The following is a 25,720-nucleotide window of genomic DNA, read 5'->3' as shown; positions in this document are numbered from 1 at the left end:
AGGAGATGGAGGTGAGGGGAGAGTGTGTGTGTGTGTGTGTGTGTGCATGCATGCATGCGTGTGAATGTGTGTAGATGGGGGCATTGATTTAAAACTGGGAGAAGGTCCAGTTCAGAATCCAAAAACAGTGATGTCAGTGAGTAAAAGTCAAGCTGCTGAAAAAAAGCATCTTTGGATTCAGAATCTAACAAAATAAATTAACAATCATTTGTTGTATAATTAGTATGTTATTGTGCTTAAAAACCTGTTGACCACTTAGTGAAACCTCTTGGTATTTTGTATCACATTCTATAATCACAGACTCAAATAAACTGCAGAAATTATGATAGGATATCTTTGGATGCAATTCTTCTATTGATGGAAGCAGAGAATTCCAGTGTAGTACTCAGTTATAAAATCTAAATTTTAGCCAGCCTTCATTTTGAAATAATTTTTCTAAAAGCATGACAAAAATCATTCTACTCCCTCTTTCCTGCTAAAGTTTATTCATCTACTGTTGTAGCATCTGGAGAACACTTACCACAGATGAAACAAGTTGTCTTGAGAATTTCTTCTTTTTTTTGTTTTTCACTTCTAAGATCAGCAAAGGTATCGATGATAACACCAAAAATCAAGTTAAGAACAATAATGATAACAATGAAAAAGAAAAGAAGGTCATAAACCACTCGGGCAGCAAACAAGGGCTCCTGAAATAAAAAGGGTTTTAAAATACATATAAAATGTATCACTTTTAAGCCATGTTCACTTAGCACATTCCCTAGCATAAAGAATATATTCAATAAATGATTGCTAAATAAATACAAATAATATCCCCAGTTAGGAAAATAAAATCCACTTAACATTTTTAGTTTAAGTGCTGTTCCTAGACCTCTTTCATTCCCCTAATACTGACCTTTTTGCCCTAGTGGAGGGGCTTATCTTTCTTTAGAAAGTCCTTTTTAATGTCATTCTCCAAATACATTTGGCATAGTGGGCCCTTATCCCAGAGCCTACACAAAAGGCAACTAAACACTAATTCTAAAGGTCAGAGATTAGGGAGCTGAGGAGGACCTAGTGATTTGTCAATTTCTGAAGTATGATTTGTCCTTGGCATTGCAAGGTCAAGTACTGTATGTATAGCTCATACTCCTTTCCACCTGATGAACAGAATTAAAATATACATTAGTGATCATGTAGTCTAGTTGTTTAATAGCAGGAACCTGAGCTTATAGAGTTAAATAATTTGACAACATTATGCAATAGGCTGGTTGCAGAACTATGCCTTGAATAGCTCCTGCCTAGCAATTGATATTTTACAATTACTGAGAAATTTTTCTACTTTGCCATTTTAACATATGAATCCTGTTGGAATTTGTTCAAAGTTTATATGCATCATGGATGAACAAGGAAGGTTATTCCTATGCAGAAGCAAACAGTAAATCTTCATGCCTGAGAAATTGGACAGACAAGAAGCAGGCAAAGTTGCGGATGCTTATGCAATAATCGTCTCCTATATAAAGTCTGCGGCTGTGATTTTGTTGCTATAGTACAATATACAGTTCAGACTTGGAAACATTTTAATTCTACTAGCACACACAGATGTTTAGGACATGAGCTACTTCTATGTAACCCTAGCACACAATGAACTGGTTTTAACAGTTACTGCTACACTTTAATGAATATATTACTCTGAAAACCAAAGCCATTTTAGAAATGCTGCTAATAAAGGTTACCAAAAGATAATTGTGTGCTTCTTGCAAAAAAAAAAAAAAAATTCTTTTTTCTCTGCCTTACATCTTTTGACGGCCTTCTCAGCACATCCCCTACGCCGCCACCATTCCTGAGGCCTTGGTTCAGCACAGTGACAATGCACATGAGGAGAGTGTCACACATTCTTTCAATCCCGTTGCCATGCTCTTCGTCAGCTACAAAAACACAGAGATTAAACACATGGCAGATCGACGTTTTGAAAACATACCATTATCTATTGTCAAAGAGCTATTTCTAATTGTGCCACGACACAGTGCTTTGAAGACATGTGAGGTCTATTGCAAATGTGGCAGCAGGCAACTGACACTGATAAAGCCACACATTTAATGTCCTGAAATGTATTTTTCCTTCCATGGGTGGAAAATGAAAAGGTGAAAAGGCCAACACATAAGAAAACTAATATTCAGGGTGCATTGGGGTGGAAGGAGATGGTAGGAAAACCTCTAAAAATTCACCCAAGAGGCAAGTCTTGCTGAGGAAAGAGTGTGAACAGCAAACTAGATAAACCTGGTTTCAGATTTCTGCTCTGTTGCAGGACTCAGCAACTTATGGAACCTCAACATCCTCATCTAAGAAGTGAGGAGGGCTACTTAGGGGTTAGCCTTCAGAGCACTGTTCAAAGATCAGGTTTAAGATGTGGAAATACTGAGCAGGGGTTGGGATCTGCACAATAAGTGCTTACACCTGGGCAGCCCTTATTCTTTCATTATTTTGGTTAAGTTGCTAGTTTTGTCTTATGGAACAAGTTGGAGCTATGGGTGAGAAGTACAATGCACTTACTGAAAAATTCTGCACAAGGAGAAATGGGAAAGGAGATAAAGACATAATGGAAATGGAGAAAAAGACATAATATGATAGAAAAATCCCTAGACTGGACTAATTTTGCTTAAAGCTATAATTATCAAATTTAAAACATAATTCCTAACCACTTAAAATAGTGAAAAATTCATACTAAAGTGGCTATTAGAACCAGAATTTTCTAATATTAGTAAATGAGCAGAAAGGATTTTGGGTTTGTTTGGTTACCAGCTATGGGACAAGAGGAGGACTGAGTTTAGGAATGCCATAGCTACATTCTGCATGTTAAGATGTGAGTGTATACATAATCACCAGAAGAAAAAAGAAAAAAAATCTGACTTTGTCTGTGTGATCCATAACCAACAGCATGTTGAGCACACTGTTATGAAAAGATCGATTTTTCCTTTCTGAACTGACTTTATTTTAACAGCATATGCATGAGGGATTCTGATGTTTTTACACAGGACTGTCCCTTTTTAAACATGTCAGGGCACCCCTGGCCAGGAGGACTCGAACAAGCATAAAACGCAGCATCAAGGACAGCGGCAGAATCCGTGCGTGGTCACGTGCCTGCGAGCTGAGCCCAAGGCATGTTCTGATTTAGAAAGTAGGAGGAAGAAGCAGTTGGGAAGAGGAAAGGCTGATGGGGGTGGCAGTCGGAGCTGCAGAACAGACAGGGCAGGCAGACAAAGCAGTGGACAAAGCTGTCTGTAACGCGCTAGTTAGGTCTTGACACATGGGGATAGACTCTAACGTGATGGCTAGGAAGAATGAGAAGAAAAAGGGTTAGAAATGTCTGTGAGAATGTTAACAAAGAAAAATGGCTTTCCAGTAAGGTCATATAGAATATGTCTATTGCCAGGCTTTCAATCAAAGCAATATCAAATTTAGTGGCACGATCTATATTTATTTATTCAAGAGACTGACTGGTCAGGTCACAAAGGTTTACTAATGATGAGTTAAGTGCCAGTTTAATCAGTACACAGAAATGATGGGAAGCTGGCTGTGGTCGCACACACCTGTGATCTCAGCACTCTGGAGGGCTGAGCCAGGAGGATTGCAAGTTTGGCGCTCAATCTGGGGAATTTAGCAAGACCCTGTCTTAAAATAAAAAAATTTAAAAAAGGAATTGGAGATGTAGTTCAGTAAGAAGGCTCTGGGTTCAACCCCCACTACTGAAAATAAAAAGTCACGGCAAAGTGCTCTAATCTTTCTTCAAGAATTTATAAATGAGGGTGTTTATTCTCTATTAAGTGAGCTAATAAAGTTCACACACAACTCAGGTGATTAGCCACTGCAAAATAAAATAGATTGGTTGTAGATAGATGACCGACTTGGCTTTCTGTGTGGCATGTAAATTGAGGAGAGCACCCATGTCAGGTCAACGCTAGCATCAATCCAGTAATATTGCTTGACTATAATCAGTGCACAGCTATGCTGCTCATACACAAGGGTCTCTACAAGCTTAGTTAGTAAGATTCTGCCTTGGTGAAATGGATCCACTCTCATTATTCAAGGAGAGTTCCCAGGCCCCGAGTCGTGGTACATTCTACCTTGTGGCTACCTGAATACCCAGCTGGCCTTCTCCCTACCAACCCTGCTTTGTTCATTTCACTACACCAATAGCTCTCAGCTAGTTGCTAGGAATACATGTTAGAAAGATGCAAGTGTTCCAGCTGGTGGGAAATGTGTGGTCCCCAGGAAAGATGAGTCAGCACACAAATAAGAGAGTTCAGCATCTCACAGGATGGAGCACTGGCATTTTGGAGGCCAGTGGCACCCAATGTTGTTTGGGGGAACTTCAGTTGGACAGGAATAACTGGGCCTTTGTTGTATGCAGAGGAGTGTGGAGTCCTGAAAATTCTATGGACTGGACCATAGGGAACTTCATTCATCAAGAAGAGACTTAAAACTTCATTCTGGAAGCCATGGAAAGCCACCGGAGAACTTTCAACAGGGGCAAAGTGGTTTACCATCTAGTTGGTGAAACAGTAGGAGATAAAACACAAGACAATGTAGCATACAATAAAAACCACCGAAGTGGTGCAAAGAGATCAGTACAGTGAGAAAACTTTTCATACAATGAATAATTTGAGTGAAGTCCTCATGATGAATGGAGACCCTGAGTGAATAGCCAGTGGGCTAAGACTTGAATAGGCAGGCATTTCACACAGCACAGGAAGAAAGACCTAGGGTAGATGGATGTACACTTGTACAATGAACAGCAAATACACCAGTCAGTACACAGGAGGAACGTGGAAAACAGCTGGAGTAATAAATGGAAAGCTCTCAGTAGGGAGTTTGGATTTGACTGGGCAGACAATGGAGCATCATAGAAATTTTGAGTTGGGGGCAGGCCAGGAAATACTCAGAGCAGTGATTACTGACAAGTAGTTTAATGGTGATAAACTGAATGAATTAAGGGGAGAATGTCTGGAGGTATAAAGACCACTGACGAGGCAGCTGTAATAATTCAGGCATGATGTGCTACGTGGAGGCTTCACCAAAATGATGGCAGAGAGCGGGAAAGGATGAATGAAAGGGAGAGGGCAAGCTTTGGGCATGAAGGAGAAGGCAGCATTAAAAATCATGCATGGGCTGTCCCGCAGCGAGTGACATGGGAAAGGGATGGTCCCATTAGACAAAAACGGACAATTTAGAAGGAGGAACTGGACAGGAGGTATAATGATGAAGATAAGGAAAGAATCTGAGATGATTTTTATATTTGCAGGATGAGAAGATGAGGAAACATTTAACAAAGATCAGAGGAGACGAGAGCTAGGATAATACCATGATTAAATTAAGGACGAAAGTGATTTAAAGAAAGCAACTGGAAGAGGCAGCAAAAAAAGTCAAATTACAGAAGAGTTAAAGGCAATGAGAAGCGAGAATTCACGAGATTTAACAATTAGGTCATTAGGAACTAATTAAGAAGAGGGCGAATGGTGAAGAAGAAAGTGGTTCATCAGGGAGTTGAAGGAAAGAGTGAAGCCCAGAATGTTTACTGGGTGCTAAAGATCTGGTGCTAAAAGGAAGGAGATGGACATGAGCTGGGGAGATAACAAAATCCAGAAGAAGGTTTACTAGAACCTACGAGCGTTTGCAGATAAGATTTCAAGCGCAAGAACAATGGTCCAGCCAATGGTGGAGACAAAAACAGAAGGAGCTACAAAAGGGGCGAGAGTATGGCTGTTTATGAACAAAGGAAAGAATTAGTGAAAATAGATGTTCAGTGTAGAGACCCTGAAAAGACCTGATTAGGTAGAGGTAAAGAACTTAGAGCAGCGCTTGTACACACTGGACAGGACTCCACAAATTCTAGCTATCTTAACTGCTCCTATTATTAACAAATGGCTGTTAAGTCTTATGAAAAGTTACAGTTTTAACACAAGTAACAAATTAGATATTTGGAAAATTCATTTTCTGTTGACTGTTGGTAAAATGAAATATTTTGTCTCAATTCACAGTACAAAATTGTTTCATATAAGGAAAGGAATAAAAATATAACATTGGTTCGGAAACAGTTCCTACTCAAGTGTTAGTCTATGATTTCAGAAAATACTGGACATGCTTGAATAAAAGCATTTTACTAGTGCCACTTTTTCTGATTTAATAATCATTCAGTGTTTATGGTTTCTGAGGAAGCAATAGGTTGTCACTGAGATTCATTTGAAAGTCTGAGTAGAATTGAAAACTGCTTGTTAGTCTTCAGCTTTAATTACAATCCATCCATTATAGAAATGCTGATTTAAACAATTTTAACCAGGAAAAAATTTTAAAACACTGGGTACCCTGTGGGAAGCAAAAATGTAGAGTGCATTAGGCTGACTGGTTTCTGGTATTCATCAATCTTTTCTATTAGAGTAAAGTACCAAAACATTAAATTTGAATTACTCATAAATGTTAAACATCTGTGAACTTCCTCCTTTCCTCTATACAGTCAAATGGCTTTTAGTTACCAAACAAATTTTGATGATATTTTGTAAATTGTCTCAAAGAAAGCCTTGCTTTTCAAGAAAAATCAGTTGGGAGGGCTTTTTAAAGAAGTGAGTGTTATTGTCTGGGAATGAGGGAGGTCTTCAGTACACGAAATAACAAGTTGGTTTTTCCCCCTCAACCACAGCTGGTTGCCAGTGCCCACATGCATTTTCTGCTGCAGGGACAATGGCCGAACTTGCATCCACAGAGCCTTCCCCCGGAGCTGGCCACTCTGCACCGGCCGCTCCGCACCCGGTCACCACGAGGCTTGTTATTATGCCACTGTGTATGTCTGGGCCTTTTGTAATGTGGACCTGCTGTCCACAAGGTAACAAACTAAGGCCTTCACAAACGCACACTGGGGTTTGCAAATTAAAATTTAATCCTGGTCTTAGACATAGAAAAGTTATTTTTAAATCTAAGTGACACATGCTGTACAACAAACACCAGGTTTTAGCTTTCACTCTACTTTCACAGCTAAATATATGCAGCCAAAATTTAAAGGAAGCAAGGGCCAGAAGACCAAATCCAAAGAATTTTCAATCAAATGAATTTTAACACTTGCCATGTCAAGTGCACAAAGGATAGAGAAGAAGTAATAAATGAACACAGGCATTTCTGTATTTTAAACACCAATTCAGGAACAAAACCTATTTGTGAAAAGCTATTGCCACCGTCTCTGGCTCGCGGAAGAGAGACTCAGCAACACCTTCTCTGACACTCCCTCCACCAGTGCTGAAACTCCTCCACTACCCAGCTGGAACCCTTGCTTTCCTCCCTACTTCGGCAGCTTTCCTTGCAAAATCTTCTCTGCCTTTTTCCCCACTCCTAACTCAGCTGGAACCCAAAAGGATAGAGACTTTGCCCCCTGGGGCCATGCCCCTGGGAGGAAGAACTGTTCCTATTACTCCAAAGAAAAAGTGAGGGTTACGATCTTTGTAGTTATATGCATAACAGTATTGCAGAGGTTTTCATGGGAAGCCTTTTATAAGAGTGTGATCTGAGTTACAAATCAATAATCTAAACAGAACAGAGTTTCCCAGCCTTAACAATATTATTTTGGGCTGGATGATTTTTTTGCTGTGAGTTGTCCTCTGCAATGCAGGATATTTAGCATCCCTGGCCTCTACCCACTAGATGCCACTAGTAGCCCTCTAGTAACGACCACACATACACTATCTCCCTCCACACAATGTCAAATGTTCCCAGGCAAGAGGGGGAGGGAACAAAACCAAGTCAAGGTGGTAAATATTTATATTCAGGAAATTACCTTCAGTAGATAACATGCTTAAAGAAAATTAACCTAAACATACTCAGTGAAAGACAACCTGGTAGGCAGAGTTTTAATAATCTCTAAATTTTGGTTAGGGAAGAGGTAACTCATAGCGATTATTCTCTTAACTAGGAGGCAATAAGTCTTTGAAGATTAAAGCAGAAGCTTTGGAATCAGAGATCTGAATCAATTCACTAGCTATGCGGTCCTGGCACATTATTTAAGTACAGACTTGGCACCATCAGTGTTTTTACCTAAAATGTGAGGATCATTAGTAGTATCTCTGTGTCACAGAGTGTCCCAGTGATTAAATGGCATCACGCACACAGTGTGCTTAGCACAGTCCCCAAACAGCAGCCTCGTCCAGGGCCTTGAAGTGCTGTGAGGCCTCGCTCCTTTTTGCTGTGCCCAGCACACTCTCCCTTCCGGTGGCCTGACTGGCTCCTTCTCACCCTCCAAGTCTCAGCTCAAACAGTCCATCTTAGAAAGCTCTCTCTGTCTCACCTACCCACAGCTGGGCTGTCTCACAATTACCAATCATAGCACTGTTTGTAGTACTTGCCTGATTTTATAACTTTTCATACTTCTTCCAATATTTTCTAAGTTACGTAAGAGCCCGGGTCATGTTTGCTTTTTCAACCCACAGTTTCTTTGACACCTACCATGGAGGTTGGCCCAGAGTAAGGGCTCCAGAAATACCGCTCTATGAAAGAATGAATGTGAACAGGAAGGAAGGAAGCACGGAAGGAAGGGAGGGAGGCAGGGAGGGAGGGAGGCAGGGAGGGAGGGAGGGAGGATAAGAGAGAAGGACAGAAGGAAGGAGGTTAGTTTTTATTATTATTAGTGCTATTATCATCATCAAGAAGTTGTACTGATGGACATAACCATTCTATTTCACAGAAATATTTACTTTCTTTTTTAAAATGTTAAGACTTAAAGGTCACAATTAGAAATAACATATGAAACAATTACAATAGCATATCTGGTTGAACCAAAATAATGCCTGCAGAATTGGATAAAGCCTGATATTTATCTAATTGAAGCTGGGCAGCCAACCATGCTGGGGTATGTCACACTCTGTTCAGCTCAGAAGGTCTTATTCTAGGTCAGGGATCCTGGCAGTTAGCTCACTGCGGCTTAGGACAGCATGGGTACCATGCTGGGGGTGACACCACGCTTCACGTGCTCTTCTGAGCCTGCTGAACTGGCCTCTATATAAACTCTGCAAGAATGTGCAGTAGCTTTGTTTTTGGCCTACTGGCAAAGTAATTTTGCTCTTAAAATCATAAAGTACAGCTATCTGTGGCATCCACGAGATGGGCACCAGTTCCAGGACCCCCACAAATACCAAAGTCCATGGATGCTCAAGTCCCTTAAATAATGTGGCACAGTATTTACATATGACTTATATGCCCATATATTTTAGATCATCTCTAGTATATTTATAATACCTAATACAATGCAAGTACTATATATATATAGTTGTTATACCATATTGCTTGGGGAATAACAACAAAAAAGTCTGTATATGTTCAGTGCAGAAAGAAGTTTTTTCCTGTGTATTTTCAATCCATAGTTGGTCAAATCCAAGGATGGAGAATCCACAATATATTTGCTTTAAAATAAAGGCAATTAATTTGAAAATAATATTCAGAGGTAGAAGACCAATGCAAGCATAAGGTGATTATATTTGGGATCATGTTAAACTATTTGTGTTTAACAAAAGTTAAATGTTTAACACATTTTTTTTTATACTCTGGTCAGGAGAAATAATATTGAATTGAAAAGACAATTATAGGGGCTGGTGATAATCAGTTAAAGATCAAAGTGGCCAAAAGGATATTTAATTTTACCCAGTTAAACTATGTCTAAGTTTTCAAAATAGCTCTGTGCAATTTTTTAAAAATAAAATCACAGACAATGACAAAAGGGGAGCAGCATCACTAGAGATGAATTTGAGATTGACACAAATTCTCTAAACTGCTGATAAAGTTCTTTGATGCTAAATCAAGACACGATAGTGGATCCTTAGAAGGATAGTGTGAGAACAAGGGGATGAAAAGAAGTCAGTGTAGGTATAGATTAACCTCAAATTGGGAACGAGGCAGACACTGTATCTGGAGTATAGTAAAGATGCTCTGATACGTTCAATATGTATTTTGAGCAACGATGAAAAAACTTGATCCAAACGACATTTTATTTCAGACAGACGTCTCTGTAGCTGAACAACTGCACAAAACATCCCCATGTCCATCTAAGTGTATGTTTCCATTCCTCAGTTACTGCCCCACACGGCACTTCTAGCACTTTTAATGGAAATTTCTAGAGCAGAAGCTGACATTATTTTTGGTAAGAACCTAGATGACAAATATCTTAGGCTGTATGAGCCACATACAGTTTCCATTGCATCTTTTTCTTTAAAAAAATTTTATAACTACTCTTAGGTCAAGAGCTATAAAAAAAAGGTAGCAAATCAGATTTCTCTAACTCCTTTCTAGAGCTTATCAAACATGAGAATGACATGAGAGGAAATAAACATACTGTTTGACAGAACCAAGATCCATAAAGAAATCTTGAAGTTCATAGCACTTTAGAACAGGAAGGTTCCCCAAACCTCAAGCTCATCTGGTCAAAAACTGTGAATCCATTCCCTGGGCAGTGTATGAAGTCTTAGATCATAGATGGGCAGACACATAAAAATAAATAACATTTCATTTATGAAAGCCCAAACTCCATTATATGACTATAGGATGGACAATTTAAGGCTCAACAGCTAAGCTAGTGAAAAATGGCATTTTAGCTAAGAGTCAGCCAAAGTGTGATGTGATCTCAAATTCCACTACCTAGACAAGACAGCACCACTCAGTGGCTTCACTGGATTGTTAAATCAAGAGTCACTGCTGTGTGTGAAGAAGGCCAAAGAAATTGGAGGAGTTAAAACTGGTAGATGCATATAATAGGATTTTAGAAACTATAGAGCACAATAATGCCACACAAGCCACGAAAAGCTCATGTTTACTGAAGCTGCAACTGAGGGAATGGGGAGGAGGAAGGGGTCTCACCAGCAGCTGCTCTCAGTGTTTGTAGCAGCTGGGTCAGTGGATAATGAATTCATGTGTTTAATTCTTCCTTTAGGTCATAAGACATGAAATATTTAGTCACTACAAGGGACCATCCATTTTTACCCAAGCGATAGTTCAAAATTTCAAGGAAACAGGCAACTTAGGAAACAAGATGGTATCATTATGATCATAGAACAACATGCACCATTCTTACATCATGCTTAGCTCTTACCTAATCTTGCCTGAATCCAATTTTGCCCTCCATAGACACCACACATTTACTCCTGCTAAATCTGCTCCTATTTACATATGACAACTCTGGAAATATTTTAAGACACACACTCCTTATACCTTTGCCACTTCAAGAAACAAAGCACTAATTTCTTCTATAGCTCATGAAACATGCAGCACCATTTCTAGACCTCTGCCACATCTTCAGAGAACAATTTAATATTAAAAATATTTTTATATGTATGGTTCCCTTCTCCTGTGAAGGTAGGGAAACTTTCATTCATTCACTCATTTTCTCTTTTTGCAAGCGATTTGAACAAAATCCACAACATTTGCACAACATATGCAAGACATCTAGCTAGAGGGGCAGGTCCAGTATTATAGCCAAGTGTTTGGTGTTAAAGGCTCTGAAGTCAAAAGGAGACTCATCTACTGGGTTTGCCATAAGGTAATAAGATTTTTAGCAGGGCATACTACGGGATGTTTGCTAAATTCTCAAAAATACAAATAATGGAGAACAGGGTGGGTATGCAAATTGATAGATAAGACAATCCTTTCTCTGGTTTGAATTTTCTTGGTTCTATTATCATCTATTCTTCTATTTGTATTCTCCCACAAAACTCTCTCAGTGGCAGTAACACTAAATAAAATGTATCCTAGTGGTATCAAGCTCACAGGAGCTGGAGTTCTTTCTACAGACCTTTATTTGAAGCTGGTATAGTGGCTGAGCAGTTGTCCTTTTCACATGTTTCCACCACAGACATTAAGGTCACAGTGTGAACTTCATAATTACCTAAGAAGACACAAGAAGGGGAAGTAGAGACAAATATGCTAATGACAAGAAATAAACACACAGTTATCGAGTCATCTCAGTTACAGACATTTGCGCTCCAATGCAGCTGTGTTCCTAAAGCTTTTTGGTAAGTTAGTTTGTAACTCTGAAGACAGTTTTGCCTATAGAAGCAATTTTATAAATAGAGAGTAGATTCACAGGCCAACCCGCTAAAAGCCTCTTATACGTTTTTAAGTGGCTGAGATAAAGTATTCATAATACTGTAGACCTTCACTGCCATGTGTGATAATGGTTCTGTAGCCAGCTGCACTCAGGGTTCGCCCTGGGATGCCAGGAACACATCCCTCCAATGCAGTTGGTGGTGCATGAGCTCTAGGACACCAGACACGGATCCCTACAGCTGTGGCAGAACCCGTAGGCAGTGGCAGTTCTAAAAGCACAGGACTGGCTCCAGGCAAGAGGGCATCAAACACCCAAGGTTGGAAGAATCTTCTGCCAGATTCTTTGGAATCTTTCTTTTCTTCCATAGTTCCTGAGAACCCATCTTGTTGATGGCTCACCGACTATTTCTCTGGCCCCGAATAAGACTCAAAGTAGTCACCCTCCTATTTATATGAGACAAGGTTTTATTTTAAGAAATTTCTTTGACTCATAAACTCACATGAGAGTACAAGTGGCAAATGGAAGCTGGAGCTGGGAGGAAATGTGAGGGGGGCATACATTAGACAGAAGGTTGCCAGCCACGCAAACAGTGGAGTCGAGAGAGCTGGCTTCCCTCTGGGAAGGGAAGTCACAGATGCCACCTTCATTTCTCCCTACCCTTGAGATTGGCACATCCCAATGAGCTCTGGGCTGGGATGGGGTGTGTGCCAGTGGTGAGAGACAGAGAGAGAGAGAGAGACAGAGAGAGAGAGAGAGGGAGAGAGGGAGGTGGAGTTCTGGAATGTGCTCTCGTGGCAAATTCCCTTAATAGATATTCATGAAGGCACCATGCCAGGCTCTAAGGATGCAGAGTTGAGATTTTGGAGAACTTATAATCAGTGAGGGGACACAGAGAGCTACCTACATAACTACAGTTGAATGAAAACAGTGAAGTAACAGTTTTAAGAAACGTACAGTAGGAAGGGAAAAGCGAATTCTACAAGGGAAAGACAACAGCTGTTTTGAGAAGGGGCCACCGAAAGGAGTCCTAGAATTTGTGCCCCAGGGCAATTCCAGGTGCGGTCTGGCGGGGAGGGACAGAGTGGGCTGAACGTCCTGAGGTGCCAGCCCGACCACTTTCTACCAAGCAGCCCGCAGCCGCTGCAGCTGCCACGAGAGGCCGAATCCAGCAGTGGTCTGCATGGCTCATCTCTGAGGGCAGAGGAGAGGCTGCAGGTTGTGAAGCCACAGAGGCGGCTCCTGCCGTGCTCTGGGGACAAAGAAAGGGTGGTGAGAAACAGAAACAAGAGAGTGGCATAAGACAGGGACTGAGGACAAGTACAAGAGATATTGTCACCTCCACTTTTTAGTGGAAACTCCCATCCAAGTCCTCGGGCTTGTATAAGACACATATTCCCCGGACACTGCTCACGTGTAGGCTTCTTGTTTATGAGCCAAAGATTCCTCTGGTCTTGGAGGTGGGATCTGCATTCTCCTAAATCTACAGTGTCATTTACAAATTCCTCACCCTTCACTGTTATGAGTACTTCTGCTATTCGGTTCTAATTCTTCAACTGCCCCTCTGCTCCCATCCACTGTTTTTCTGATCTTTATTTTATGCCCACTGAAAAGCTGATACTCTTGCACACCCAATTTCACTTGCAACCTGAGTTTGTTATCTTCAATAATTTCCTTCAATGCATTAAGTCAACTTTGTAAGTAAAGAATATTTTCAATCTATGAGACAAACACATTGTGTGGGGAATGAAGAATATCACTTTGTTAGCTGCTCCCATGTGCTTGGTTTTCATGGTATTTACAAAAGTTTTATGGAGCAGCTTTTAGTATGAATGTGCATGCATATTTTTACTAAAGAGCTTGAAATGTTACCTTTAGTATTGCTTATCTTGTAAAAAAAAGTATTTTCTGTAATTCTAAGGAAAATATTTATACTCATACTATGATACCAACTTAGTTTTTAAGTAATACCAAAACACTGTCCGCTAAATTCAGAGGACAAAAATTACTGTGCACATTTTGAATTCACAACTTAAAATGCTTCAGCTTTAGGGCTGGGGATTTAGCTCAGTGGTTCCACTGCCTGCCTTGCAAGCACAAGGTCCTGAGTTCGATCTCTGGTACCAAAAAAAAGAAAGCTTCAGCTTTAGATTCTCTATTAAGTAACTCAATATGATCGTGCCTCTAATCTAGCAAGTAATTAAAATGTAACAATTGTTGAGAGAAGGTATTTATGAGTCACAAAAAGTTTAGTAAAAGTGGGGCTTGGGGGGCACTTACATATGAGATTTTCCTCAAAATATGGAAAACTCTAGAAAAAGTAATTCTTAAGGAAGAACAAGGACATATTGTTTCTCATACCTATGGACAAAGACTAACAACTAGGTATGAAATCTAGTAGTGTCTCTAGTTTAATAACTTTTAATCCATGTATTTGATGTTTCTATCCTGTGCTTGGATGACTTTACTAACACATTTCAGTGCAACATAATTGTTCTGAAATATTCCAAGAAAGACAATAGCATACATTGTCAATTTAATGACTAAGAAATGTTTATTAAAAATAAGAAAGAATATCATTAGTAAAAGACCACTAATTAAATCTTAGTTTTAAGTTTAACAGTTTGTGGAAAGAGAGTTGTTTTGTGGTTTCCATTCTCTGCAACCTACACTCAGCAGAATCGCTAAAAGAAACTTCTCAGCAAAGTGCAGAACTGTGGTTTCCATCTAGCAAAGCAGGAAAAGGAGAAAAAGAGCAACAAAGAAATGTAACCAAAACAACAAAAGGTAGAAAAGGAGGGGGAAAGAGCCATTGGAAAGCATAATGAAAAATCTAAAATGACACGGAAAAAGTAGCCCCCAAATCATAGGGAGTACAAATGGACGGATCTAAACAGTGAAACAACCAAAACAAAGATCCTGAAGGGATGCTGACAGTCACCACTGGGAAGATTGGGTCCCTTAGTCACAGTACTTTGTGTGTGTCTTCTATACTGAATTTCTTACTGTCTGATGGTTTCCAAATCAGAGCACTTATCATCTTTAATTGCTTTAGTATAATGTGATGTACTGGGATCAAATATGTATGGAATAATGGCTGTGAACTACACTAGTTATTGTTCTCTGGGGAGATGGGCAAAAAGGAAGAAAAGAATTCCAAAGCTATTAACTTTGCACAGAAGATGTCAGCTGTCTCCTGGAATATGGTCAGCATTACTGAAACTTTCTTACTGAAACTGAGCTTAGCTGATGTTTCTTATGTCACATTTTCCTGTATACATGGACAGCTAATATAGAGCCTGCGAATACTCCGCAGTCTTGATGCTTAGTAGTAAACAAGAACATATTGTCAAAGGAATGGCAGAAAAATTTCCTCCATTAGTGTTTATCTGTAATCCTGTAAACAAACTAGGCACAAGTCTTATCTGTCACCAGAGAGAGCCCACTTAGTGGTAACGGCAATACCTGTCACTGGAGTTCTGTTTTTCAGCCTATCCACTTCCATAGTGAAGTCATCCTTCAGAAACAGGAAGCCAATGATGGAAAACAGGTAAACAAGAATGAGAGCCAGGACTGCAGTCAGAATAATAGAGCGGCCATTCCGGGTGACACTTTTTATGACATTGAGCAGAGTCTCTTCTCTGTATACCAAATCAAAAAGCTACAAAAAAATTTTAGAAAAAGGAAGAATGTAATAGACCAAAAGGTGAATAAATACAAAGATAATACAAAGAAAGATGTAAGCCATTTTAGCTTATCTATGGAAAGATATTACCTAAAAATAAACCAAAATATCTATTTCTTCTCCACTTGGAATGTATTAATAAACTGTTTCATTGATGATAAATCTAACACAGAATATAATGTGCATCTGTCACTGTCATAACCAATATGATTCCAATTTATGAAGACATTATAGAAATAGTATACTTTCATTTCAACTTAGAAATATTATAATATTAGGCCCACCTAATTGATGAACAATTGACAAATTCATTAAACCTACAGCATCACTTAGGAATTAGAGATAAAATTAGAAGAACAAGTTTATAAGCCTGGTATAATAGAAATAGGTATGAAATTTAAAAATATTTGAGAAATTGAAATATCATTCCTTATGAAAGGGATATACTAATGAGGACAAAATCAATTACTTCAGCATATATTTTTGGAAGCAAAAGTATAAACAAAAATATAACAACACAATTTTTGAATTCACTTTCTCTAATGGTTATTATTCATTTTATCCTTCGTAGTAGAAAAATCTATACACTAGTCAAGAACACTGGGTATATGTTTACCATCTGTAGTGAACACAGAGAACAGCTTTATTTATTGCAACATTATGCAGCTGAAATTATGTATTATTAAGTACATGTTTTATTATAAAAATAGGGCTGAAGGCAGTAAAATAACATTCACTTTTAAAAGGTGTAAATATCTGCTTAAATATCTTTAAAATTGGAATAACTGGGATTTGTATTCTGCTATCTGTGAGCAAGAAGTAGAATTTCTCTACTGGCTGGAATGATTAATTATGTGTCATGCATCCTTTCAGAAACATCAAGGCCTCATTCTCTCTTTTTCTGAGTACTGAAGTCACACAGTTACTTTCCCATTTAATTATAGTATTACAAATAATTGCTGTATAGATATTATCTTATTTGCTCACCTCTGGAAATTGATGTTTATGATGGTTTAATTTAAAAACTATTTAGCTGTTTATCTCCTGGAAGGTACAGCTATTTTTAGAAATAAAGTCAATGTTCTTCTTTAGCAAAGACAAATTAACTAATACAAATTCAACTTCTAGACTGTCAATGCTCTGACTTCCTCCATTTATTTAAGGATTAAATTGACAAAAAGAAAATTTTCCTTTATGTTAACTCAACAGTGGCTTGAAGGAAGGGTCTTGCAATGTGCTGTAGGTCAGCTCTAGAGAAAGTTATAGCTTTCAGAAGCCCCTGGAAGGCTTGCTAATGACGCAAATTCCTGGCCCATAGAACCATGCCCATAGAACCAGAATTTTGCAATGCAAAATGTATTAATATTGGACATGTTGATGGTTCTTTCTGTTTATTTCTGAAAGGAAAATCTAGAGTGTCGTTTTCATTACTTTGGATAAAGGACTGACACTATGTATACAATCTGGAGTTCAGATTTAAATATTTTTATAATGTAAAACAATAGTAAAAATATTTAAAAATATGCTTAACTACTATTTGTGGTATTAACTGTATTGCAATTTCCTTTTAGTACTCTAAACATCAAAATGGACTAACAAACTAAATAAAAAACTAGTGGGCTGGGGATTTAGTTCAGTGGTTCTGTCGCCTGCCTCGCAAGTGCAAGGATCCGAGTTTGATCCCCAGCACACACACAAAAAAGCAAACTAGCATCAGGAGGGTAAGAATTGAAAGATAAAAGATCAGAGGAAAATTAGAAAAAAAGGATTAAGAGAAAATAAAAGTAACATTACTACTAATAACTCATATAATAAAATATACCTTTATTTTGTCAAATACTTTTCCATACATGTCATATGTTTTTCATATTATCTACTTAATGAATATTCATATTAAGAGTCTCAGTTACTATCCTTACTCATTTTATGAGCAAGAATATTGAAATCAAAAACATTATAGCCCCATCAAGTTATATACATAAAATAGGTACAGTTTTTTGTATGTCAATAATACTTCAACTAAGTGGCCTAAAACAAACAAAACATCACGTGTCATAGTCAGGTAAAAGTGCTGGGTATAATAGGGCTTTATATTTGACAGGCAGGTAAAAAAAATGGAACTTTTCTATTGAATCAGGAAAGAGGGAATTCGTTTGGATTGAATCCATTATATTGTTGAATGATCTAACTTAACTGCCCAGAATGTTTGTGTCAAAATATAATAAGACAAACACACTCTTTACTATAGCTCTTCTAAGAGTTAAAGGATAAAGGAAAACTGGCCTCAATCAGCCTCCTACATGGGTATGCTGGATAACCAGGAAGCAGAAGGTGCTGGATTCATCCTCGGTGACCTGAGCAAATGGGTCAAGAGACCATTTTAGATCTTGTTTTCAGGAATCATTTTATCAAACAGTGCTCTCCACTGATGTCCACTATGGGACAGGAAATAATTGTTCTATTATATCATGATGCTAATAAACCTCATAATGTTTTAAGTTTCAAAACATTATCATGTTTTTATATTGACCCCTTTTCTGGTTCATAGCTATAAAAGAGTATATATGTAACAAGGAAAACTGAAAACCAGAAAGAAACCAGAGGAAAAATATATATATACAGCATATGCTTAATAACATGACATATGAAGGCTGCAACTGTAAGGCTGTACTTAAAACAACTCATTTTGCTGGGTTGTATTTTGTTCCTCTTCATTTAGGCAATATGCTATTCTAAAGATGAGCACAATATTTGATATTATAAATAAAATATAATGATTTCAGCACCTAAGAAAATATATCCCTATTTTCCCCTACCCTCTGCTGGAGAATCATTAAAAGGGTGCGCCAGGGATTTAGCTCAGTGGTGCTGCCACCTGCCTTGCAAGCCCAAGGTCCCAAGTTCGATCCCAGGTAAGAAAAAAAAAAAAAGAGTAAAGGGCTTTTGGCTGAAACCAAAAGCAGCTTATTTTCTTATGAAGTCTGGGTCAACAGGTAGGATACTTGGTTGCTTCTCAGAGAAGAACTAAAAATCTCTACTACCTATGTGGTTTCCCAAAGAAAAAGACCAAAAAATTCATACTTTTCCTAGGTAATTCTAAAAATAACATAATTTGTCCTAAATGTCAGGGCCTGCTTTTAAAAAATCAAAGATGAGGCATGAGAAGCAGCACTGTATATTTTTTGAACACCAATTGTCCACGGGAAGAGGTACTCACCAGGAAGCTATAGAAGAATTCATGAACAAAGAGGCCCAGCATGCAAACCAGGACATACGCTACATGATAGAGAAAGGCCATGTCCAGGATGACTGCTCGGTATCCCCGCGTGAACGTGCCACGATTCCCGACAAAACTCACCAGAAATACTATTTTATTACAAAGCTAAAGGGAGGAAAAGATTAGATTTTATTGTCTCATTGATCCTCAAACTCATATACATAGCAAGACACTGGCAAAAACTATTATTCACAAAGTCTGTGATTTTTTTTTTATCACTTCTCATTTTGTAGTTTTTCAGCATGGCTTACAAATTTCCATATAAATATAATAAATGTAAAACTTGTATCCTTGTGGTTCCGCCGCCTACTTCGCAAGCGCAAGGTCCCGAGTTTGATCCCTGGTACCAAAAAAATCACACACAAAAAACTTGTATCTTTTGCAGTTCTAGGAAAAGAGAGATTGATGAAGAGACCTAGCTATGCTATTAAGACAGAACTGAATTTAAATCCTGGCTCTCCTTACTGTAGTGCAACTGAGTTCCTACAACTGCAAACTTCAATGGCTTCCTCTGAAAAACTAGAATAAAAATATTCCCACCTGATAGATCTCTTCAGAGGATCAAATGACATAATTTATATGAAGCAATTAATTTAATAACACTTTAGATGCTACCTTTATTATATTTTCCATTATATAATATATGTTATATATTATATTACATATTATACACTATACTATATTATATATTATTGTATATATGATATATATAGTTTTAATTATACTGGAAATATAACAAAAAAGTATAAACAATATACTACCAAAAAGTATCTTTTCAGAAAATATCCAGACATTCGTCTTCAAACTTTTTTTAATCTTGGACTTTTTATATTGAACACTACTTTAAACAAGCAAATCACCAAAGTATATTTTACACTTATTTTATATGCACAGAAAATACAAATATACTTATGTACTGTGCTAAAATAAATGCAACACATGTACTTATTTCCTAAACTATATATCTGATAATTATTCAATAAACATTTTGGAGTGTTTATTATTTTTCTGACCATGTAGTATATTTATATTCAACCTATATTTAATATTGTCTTAAGTGGCATAACACTGGAATGTAGAAATTTATAATGAGATTTTTTCATAGGAATAATGACGTATGCAATGATTTACAAAAATAACCATTATAAATTTAGTGCCATCTGTTTGGCTTTAGAATTTTGTATTACTTATAAAAGCCAGTTTTGCCTCTTAGTCATCAAGGAAAGTACACATTTTTAGATGTTCACAGTTGTTCTTCTTTGTTGTTTCTTGGGTCATCCCCTTATCTAGTGGAATCAGATTTGTTTCTAAGTGTCCAAGCGTGACAATGGGAGAACAGGTTGCTCTTTATAACACTGCTCATTTTCTGCTGAGCAAAAATATCTTAGGAGATGACTTCAAATAACACAAGAAAGAACATGATGCTGTGACGCAGATGTGAAATTTGAGAGGGTAGAAAAACTTTTCCGTCAACATCCTGGAGTCCAAATCAATACAGATGAAATGATAAATGGGTTTGACTTCATGTTGTGAAAGGCTAATAAGCCAACAACACAGCAAATTTCTGAATTTTTCTCCCAGGTGAAAAACTATCCTCTGAATAATCAATGTGATCACTTCATCATTTTAAGATTTCAGTAATGTTAAACAGAACATTTGATTTCACTAGTTAGTGTTTTGTCATCAATTGCTTACACCACTACTAAATCTGCAGTATAGTGGGAGGTCTTTATTGTTCAAGGGCAACTTTGATATTGTAAGAAGCCATCATTAAAAAACTCAGGAAATATATACAAGGTGCTGATCCATATGAAGTGTTGGACAAGAAACATCCAAGAAAATGATTAGAAACAAAATGGCAAAGAAGTATTCCTTAGTTTGCTCTTTAAATTGTTTGGAGTGACTGTTGTTTAAATTTACACTATTTATCTTGATTCCCCTACTACAGTTCACCACTGTCATACAAAAAAAAGTTTTATAAAATATAAAATTACAAATTGGAATCATGATTTTTCAGAAGGATGACCATGATTAAAATAAACTATTTATATGTTGCTTCCTGATTCCTAATTCTCTAAATTGATTTGTAAAAAATTAAAATATTTATAGGCTCCATATCCAGGGGAAAAAATAATGAAAATACATAGAATTCAAATTCTTAAAAAGAACAAGGCATTTCAGTTCCCAATTCAAAAGCAAGGACTTAGGTCTGAGTCTAAAAAGCACTCTGGGCTGGGGATTTAGCTTAGCGGTTTTGCTGCCTGCTGCACAAGCGCAAGGACCTGAGTTTGATCCCTGGTACCAAAAAATAAAAAATTAAAAAATATAAAAGGCACTCTGTGATTTTCATGTGAAACACAGATTTTCTTTACTCATTTGCAGAGCTTGTTGTTCATTTTTGAGCCTTGCTCTAGAGCTTGAAGGGTACCTTTCTGTTCTCCAGACTAAGCCTGGAAGTCGAGTGGAGTTTACACTACAGTGGCATCCATCTATTTTTTTTGAGATCAGAAACAGGGACTCTGCTATCCTCATGCTTTAAAGTGCTCATACTAAGGAGAAATAAATTCAAGAATAAATGATTTGGTAAGAGAAGTTGAACTCTGGTTTCTCTGGCATCATGAAATCTACAAGTTGTTTTGATATAGCATATGGCATGTAATCTGGAAATATTAACGAGGAATTGAAGAAGTTGGAAAAATATCCTTCTTTCTCGTGATACGACTTAGCTGATGTCAGCCAACCAGTCCTTCACTTGTCCATACTGCTATTTAGGCCATTGATTCTGTGACAAAAGGCCAGTGGCCAGGTGTACAACAATGAGTAAAAGGTGTGGCAAGGTGGCTAAAGGCCATGCACTTCTGAGCTGGTGTTGAATGATCCCTTTGTCAGCACACAAATGCCAATACAAATGACCATAGCTGTTCCATGTACATGTTTCCCACCTCTTCAGTTATTCTTCAGAACTACCCACGGTATATTTTTTGCAAGGGATGGGGTGAATCGTGTCATGACAGGAGATAATGAGGAGGCTGGAGAAATAGCACAAGTGTAAGTTTTTTTGACCATCTTTTAAATGATTTACCAATAGGTCTTCCAAAAACCAAGTAAAATTAATGTTTGCTTGTTAATTAATGTATACTAAAGAATATCATTAATTTTAACTAGGTAACTAAATGATACAGAAAAGTAATACCTTCACATACACTTGAAAGTTTGTGAATATATCTTCAGGACTTTATCAGTGCAGAATGGTAGACAAACACTAGATTAGGAGTCAGCCATATGGGTGCTGTTGGGGCCCTGCCATCCATTCCCTGTTGTGGTCCATCTGAGGTATCTATAAGACTCTGTTTGCTCATTTCTTCAATAAGTTGGCTAGAATTAAGGTGCTGTATAGCTCTAGAATTCTATGTGACGTTCTTAAAGTTTATGTACCACAGAAATTAATAGCAGTTATGTCTTTGTCTTGTTATTATTCTTTTGGTCTGATTTAGTATTCTTTTTTTTTTTTGTACTGGGGATCGAACTCAGGACCTCACACTTGCCAGGCAGGTACTGTGCCACTGAGCTAAATCCCTGGACTCTATTCTTGATCAGGAATTTTATTCCCTCTTACATTCCTATGAGAAAACATGACCTATTTTCCAAGAATAAATAGTAGAATGAAAAAAAAGTGTCTACTTATGTAGTGAAAGACAAAATTAAATTTATTATCTTGAACTACATTACCACATTTTCATCAACCATATAAATCCACTTTCTTATGGAAAACAAGATGATTTGATTTAAAAATCTTCCATCAGTCATGTTACATTTTAAGCAGAATAAGGTTTTAAGGTCAATAATAAGGCAGAATTTGCAAGCAGTCAAATTACGCTGGAAATGTTTTAAATTCCAAAAAATCAGTATGTAAACAGTAACATCTCTCACTAAATTCAACAACAGCACTGGGGCCATTTTGTGTTTCTGCAGCTGAATATCAGAATGAGTTGGGGGCACTGGGTGACAATATGAAACAATATGAAAAACTGTGCATGTGTGTGTGTGTTGTGTGTATGGAGTAGAAAGAATTCAAAAGTTTTGTCTCAGAATATATAATTGAACTTGTTTGTTAAGTAAACATTTGGTGAGGCCAAACTTTATAGATTAGCAGTAATGTGAGACCTCCCAGAAAACTAACTACAGGTATGTAACTAAAGGTACAATGCTATTAACTCTGAGCACTGGAGTTTACTGTAACTTAGCTATCTGCTTTCTATTTGCTCCTCTTCTCTATGAAATAATGAGATAGGTTCAAGCAAAAGTAAATATCTTCACATTATAAATTACTCTAAGAAAGACAAATGAGGTACAAATACCAATACATAAATTACGCATTTCCAGGCCTATTAGAAAAAGAGAAAACATTATTTGTAAAAAAGGTCTAGAAGTTGTTAAATGATCTTTCATTGTAGGGATGATGGGGTAGCTTATTGGTAAGGCTCTTGCTTAACACTGTGAGGCCTTGGGTTCAATCCCCAGCACAAAAACACCAAAGAATCAATCAAACAAAAAAGATCTTTCATTAATATTTACTATACTGTTATTTACTATAAAAAAATCTAAAAACTTAAATGACAAAAATAAATGGATTGGTTGAGAAGATTATATAATATCTACAAAACTAGAAACATTATAGCTATTAAAATGAAGCTTACAAACAATTTTAATAGCATGAAAAATACTAAGTAACCACAAATTTATAAACTATGTCCTTATATTTATCAGAATAATATATTAACTTCTATTACCATTAGCTAAAAATGTAGTATGGTGGATGGGAAGAAAACTACACTGAGTTTAAGATGTATTTTGTAACAGAGAAAAACATTTGAATTTTTGAAACATCTCAAATATGGAGACAACTCTGATGACAAATAAACTAGTTGAAATCTACACAAAACTTCAGTTTTTAGAAATGCATAATGATAAAAATGAAGCACTATAATAAGTAGAAACTGATAACACTAATTGCTCAGCACACAAGTTGAGGGTTTTCCTCCTACTCAATTCCTTTTCCAAAAGAAAGTCTCTGCATTAGGTTAACATTGTGAAAGTTAGAGTACATAAACAAATAACTCTGTAAACCAAAATACAAACTAACATTTTATAAGCATAAATACTTTACAATTAAACATTTTACTCTCATAAGCCTAATACTTTACAATTAAATCGTGCTTTACATATTAGCTCCACTTGGCGAATGGTGGTCGTTGTTACCAGATCTTCCACACTAATCTTCTCAATTACCTCAAAAGCCTGGTGAGGACTGAGCAGGCATTAATATTTTGGGGGTTTTCTGATTTGCCCAAAGTCTGGAATTCTGATTCTTAGTAAGGCTAAACTTTCAGGTGAATATCTTCTTTTCTTTTTTCTGTTTCTGACATCTGTAAGTTGAATACTTATAGTTTCACCCATTAAAAATGCAAACATCTAAGTGTAAATTAATAAAATATATTAAAATCTAAGATTAAATAACACAACTGGTTTATAATTTCACTGATTTACTTTTTCTTGCCTCCCAAGTAATGAACTATTGATAATTTTATAAAGTGCTTAAGAGTCAAACTAAATGATTATTCACGGAAACATTTTTATTAGTCCATATAATATTAAAATTATAGATAAAAACTTTTCTATCGATACTTACAACATCAAAATTACAATTATTCCATTGGATTTGTCCAAAATCAATGTTGATTCTTTAGTTGAAGTTGCCTGGACCAGTAGATGTGAAAACTTATTTGGCTATGTGAACATGTTTTATGCATGAAGGTTATTAGAGTATCCATAGATTCATGTAGTTAATAAGATGGATATGTCCACATGTTTATTTTTTATAAAGAAATTATAGTATAAAACTTGCCTTTCATTTGTTATGGTGGAATTATATTCACCAAACCAAATAGGAATTACCTTTTTAGCTTTCTGAGGAGGGGGAAAAGAAAAATATTACAAATGTTTTTGGTGTACTCCAGCAAGCATAAAAATGTTAGTTCTTATCTCTACATTCTTGGTCCAAAATGCAAATCGGTGAGCCTGACACATAAACTTCTGGATGGTAAGCACTGTATTCTCTATTTCTTAGTATTTTTACTGTCTATTGTATTATATAACAGAGGCCTAGTGAATGTTTGTTATTTTTGACCCAATTCTTTCTAGCTATTATTTCCCTTTGTCCAACTTGGGTTTTTTTTTCACTTGCATTAATGTCTTATTGAGAGCCAGTTACTGGTTTATGACAAGTATTTGCTTCTTCAAATAATATGATTTCATAGTCAACATATTTTTTTAAATGAGTCAAACACATAGTTTTAGACAAATTTAGATACATCCATGAAGATTCTCTAACTAGTTTTGTTGATAATACTGGGAAATGAGCTTGTTTCCAAAGCACTGAAAGTTAGCATCCAGGTAAACACCTTTGAATGCCCAAATGGTAGAGAATACTAGAGATGGGAAAGAGCAAGAAGGGTAGAGTTATGTATATAAATGTGACAATTTCTACCTTCAAGAAACTTGCAGAATAGTAAGTACACTTAGTACTTAACAAAATTATTAGTCATAGATTTCTTTATATGTATAGTATACAAGATATATATATAGTATAAAAATATAGTGAATATTTAAATAAAAGATTTATTACAAAGACACATTGCTATTAATTTCCCTCAAA

The 25,720-nt window shown here is 36.9% G+C and overlaps 1 protein-coding gene across 4 annotated transcripts in view; it reads right to left on the bottom strand.

The window, feature by feature from the left end:
* Itpr2 (inositol 1,4,5-trisphosphate receptor type 2) overlaps positions 1 to 25,720 on the bottom strand; it is a 462,238-nt gene that overhangs the window by 50,815 nt on the left and 385,703 nt on the right. For 3 of the 4 annotated variants that reach the window (XM_004845734.4, XM_087213441.1, XM_087213442.1), the window contains 5 exons: positions 18,946 to 19,110; positions 15,509 to 15,704; positions 11,792 to 11,884; positions 1,774 to 1,904; positions 521 to 686 (listed from right to left, as the gene is read on the bottom strand). In XM_004845734.4, coding sequence (XP_004845791.1) covers positions 521 to 686; positions 1,774 to 1,904; positions 11,792 to 11,884; positions 15,509 to 15,704; positions 18,946 to 19,110 — 751 coding nt within the window. The remainder of the gene's footprint in view (positions 1 to 520; positions 687 to 1,773; positions 1,905 to 11,791; positions 11,885 to 15,508; positions 15,705 to 18,945; positions 19,111 to 25,720) is intronic. The other variant, XM_087213440.1, reaches the window with a different exon arrangement.

This window comes from Heterocephalus glaber, unplaced genomic scaffold (genome assembly GCF_053883595.1).
Source record: "Heterocephalus glaber isolate CG9 unplaced genomic scaffold, H.glaber_assembly_v1.0 deba00001444, whole genome shotgun sequence".
In the NCBI taxonomy this organism is placed as follows: domain Eukaryota; kingdom Metazoa; phylum Chordata; class Mammalia; order Rodentia; family Bathyergidae; genus Heterocephalus; species Heterocephalus glaber.
This window is presented reverse-complemented; position numbering and strand designations above follow the sequence as displayed.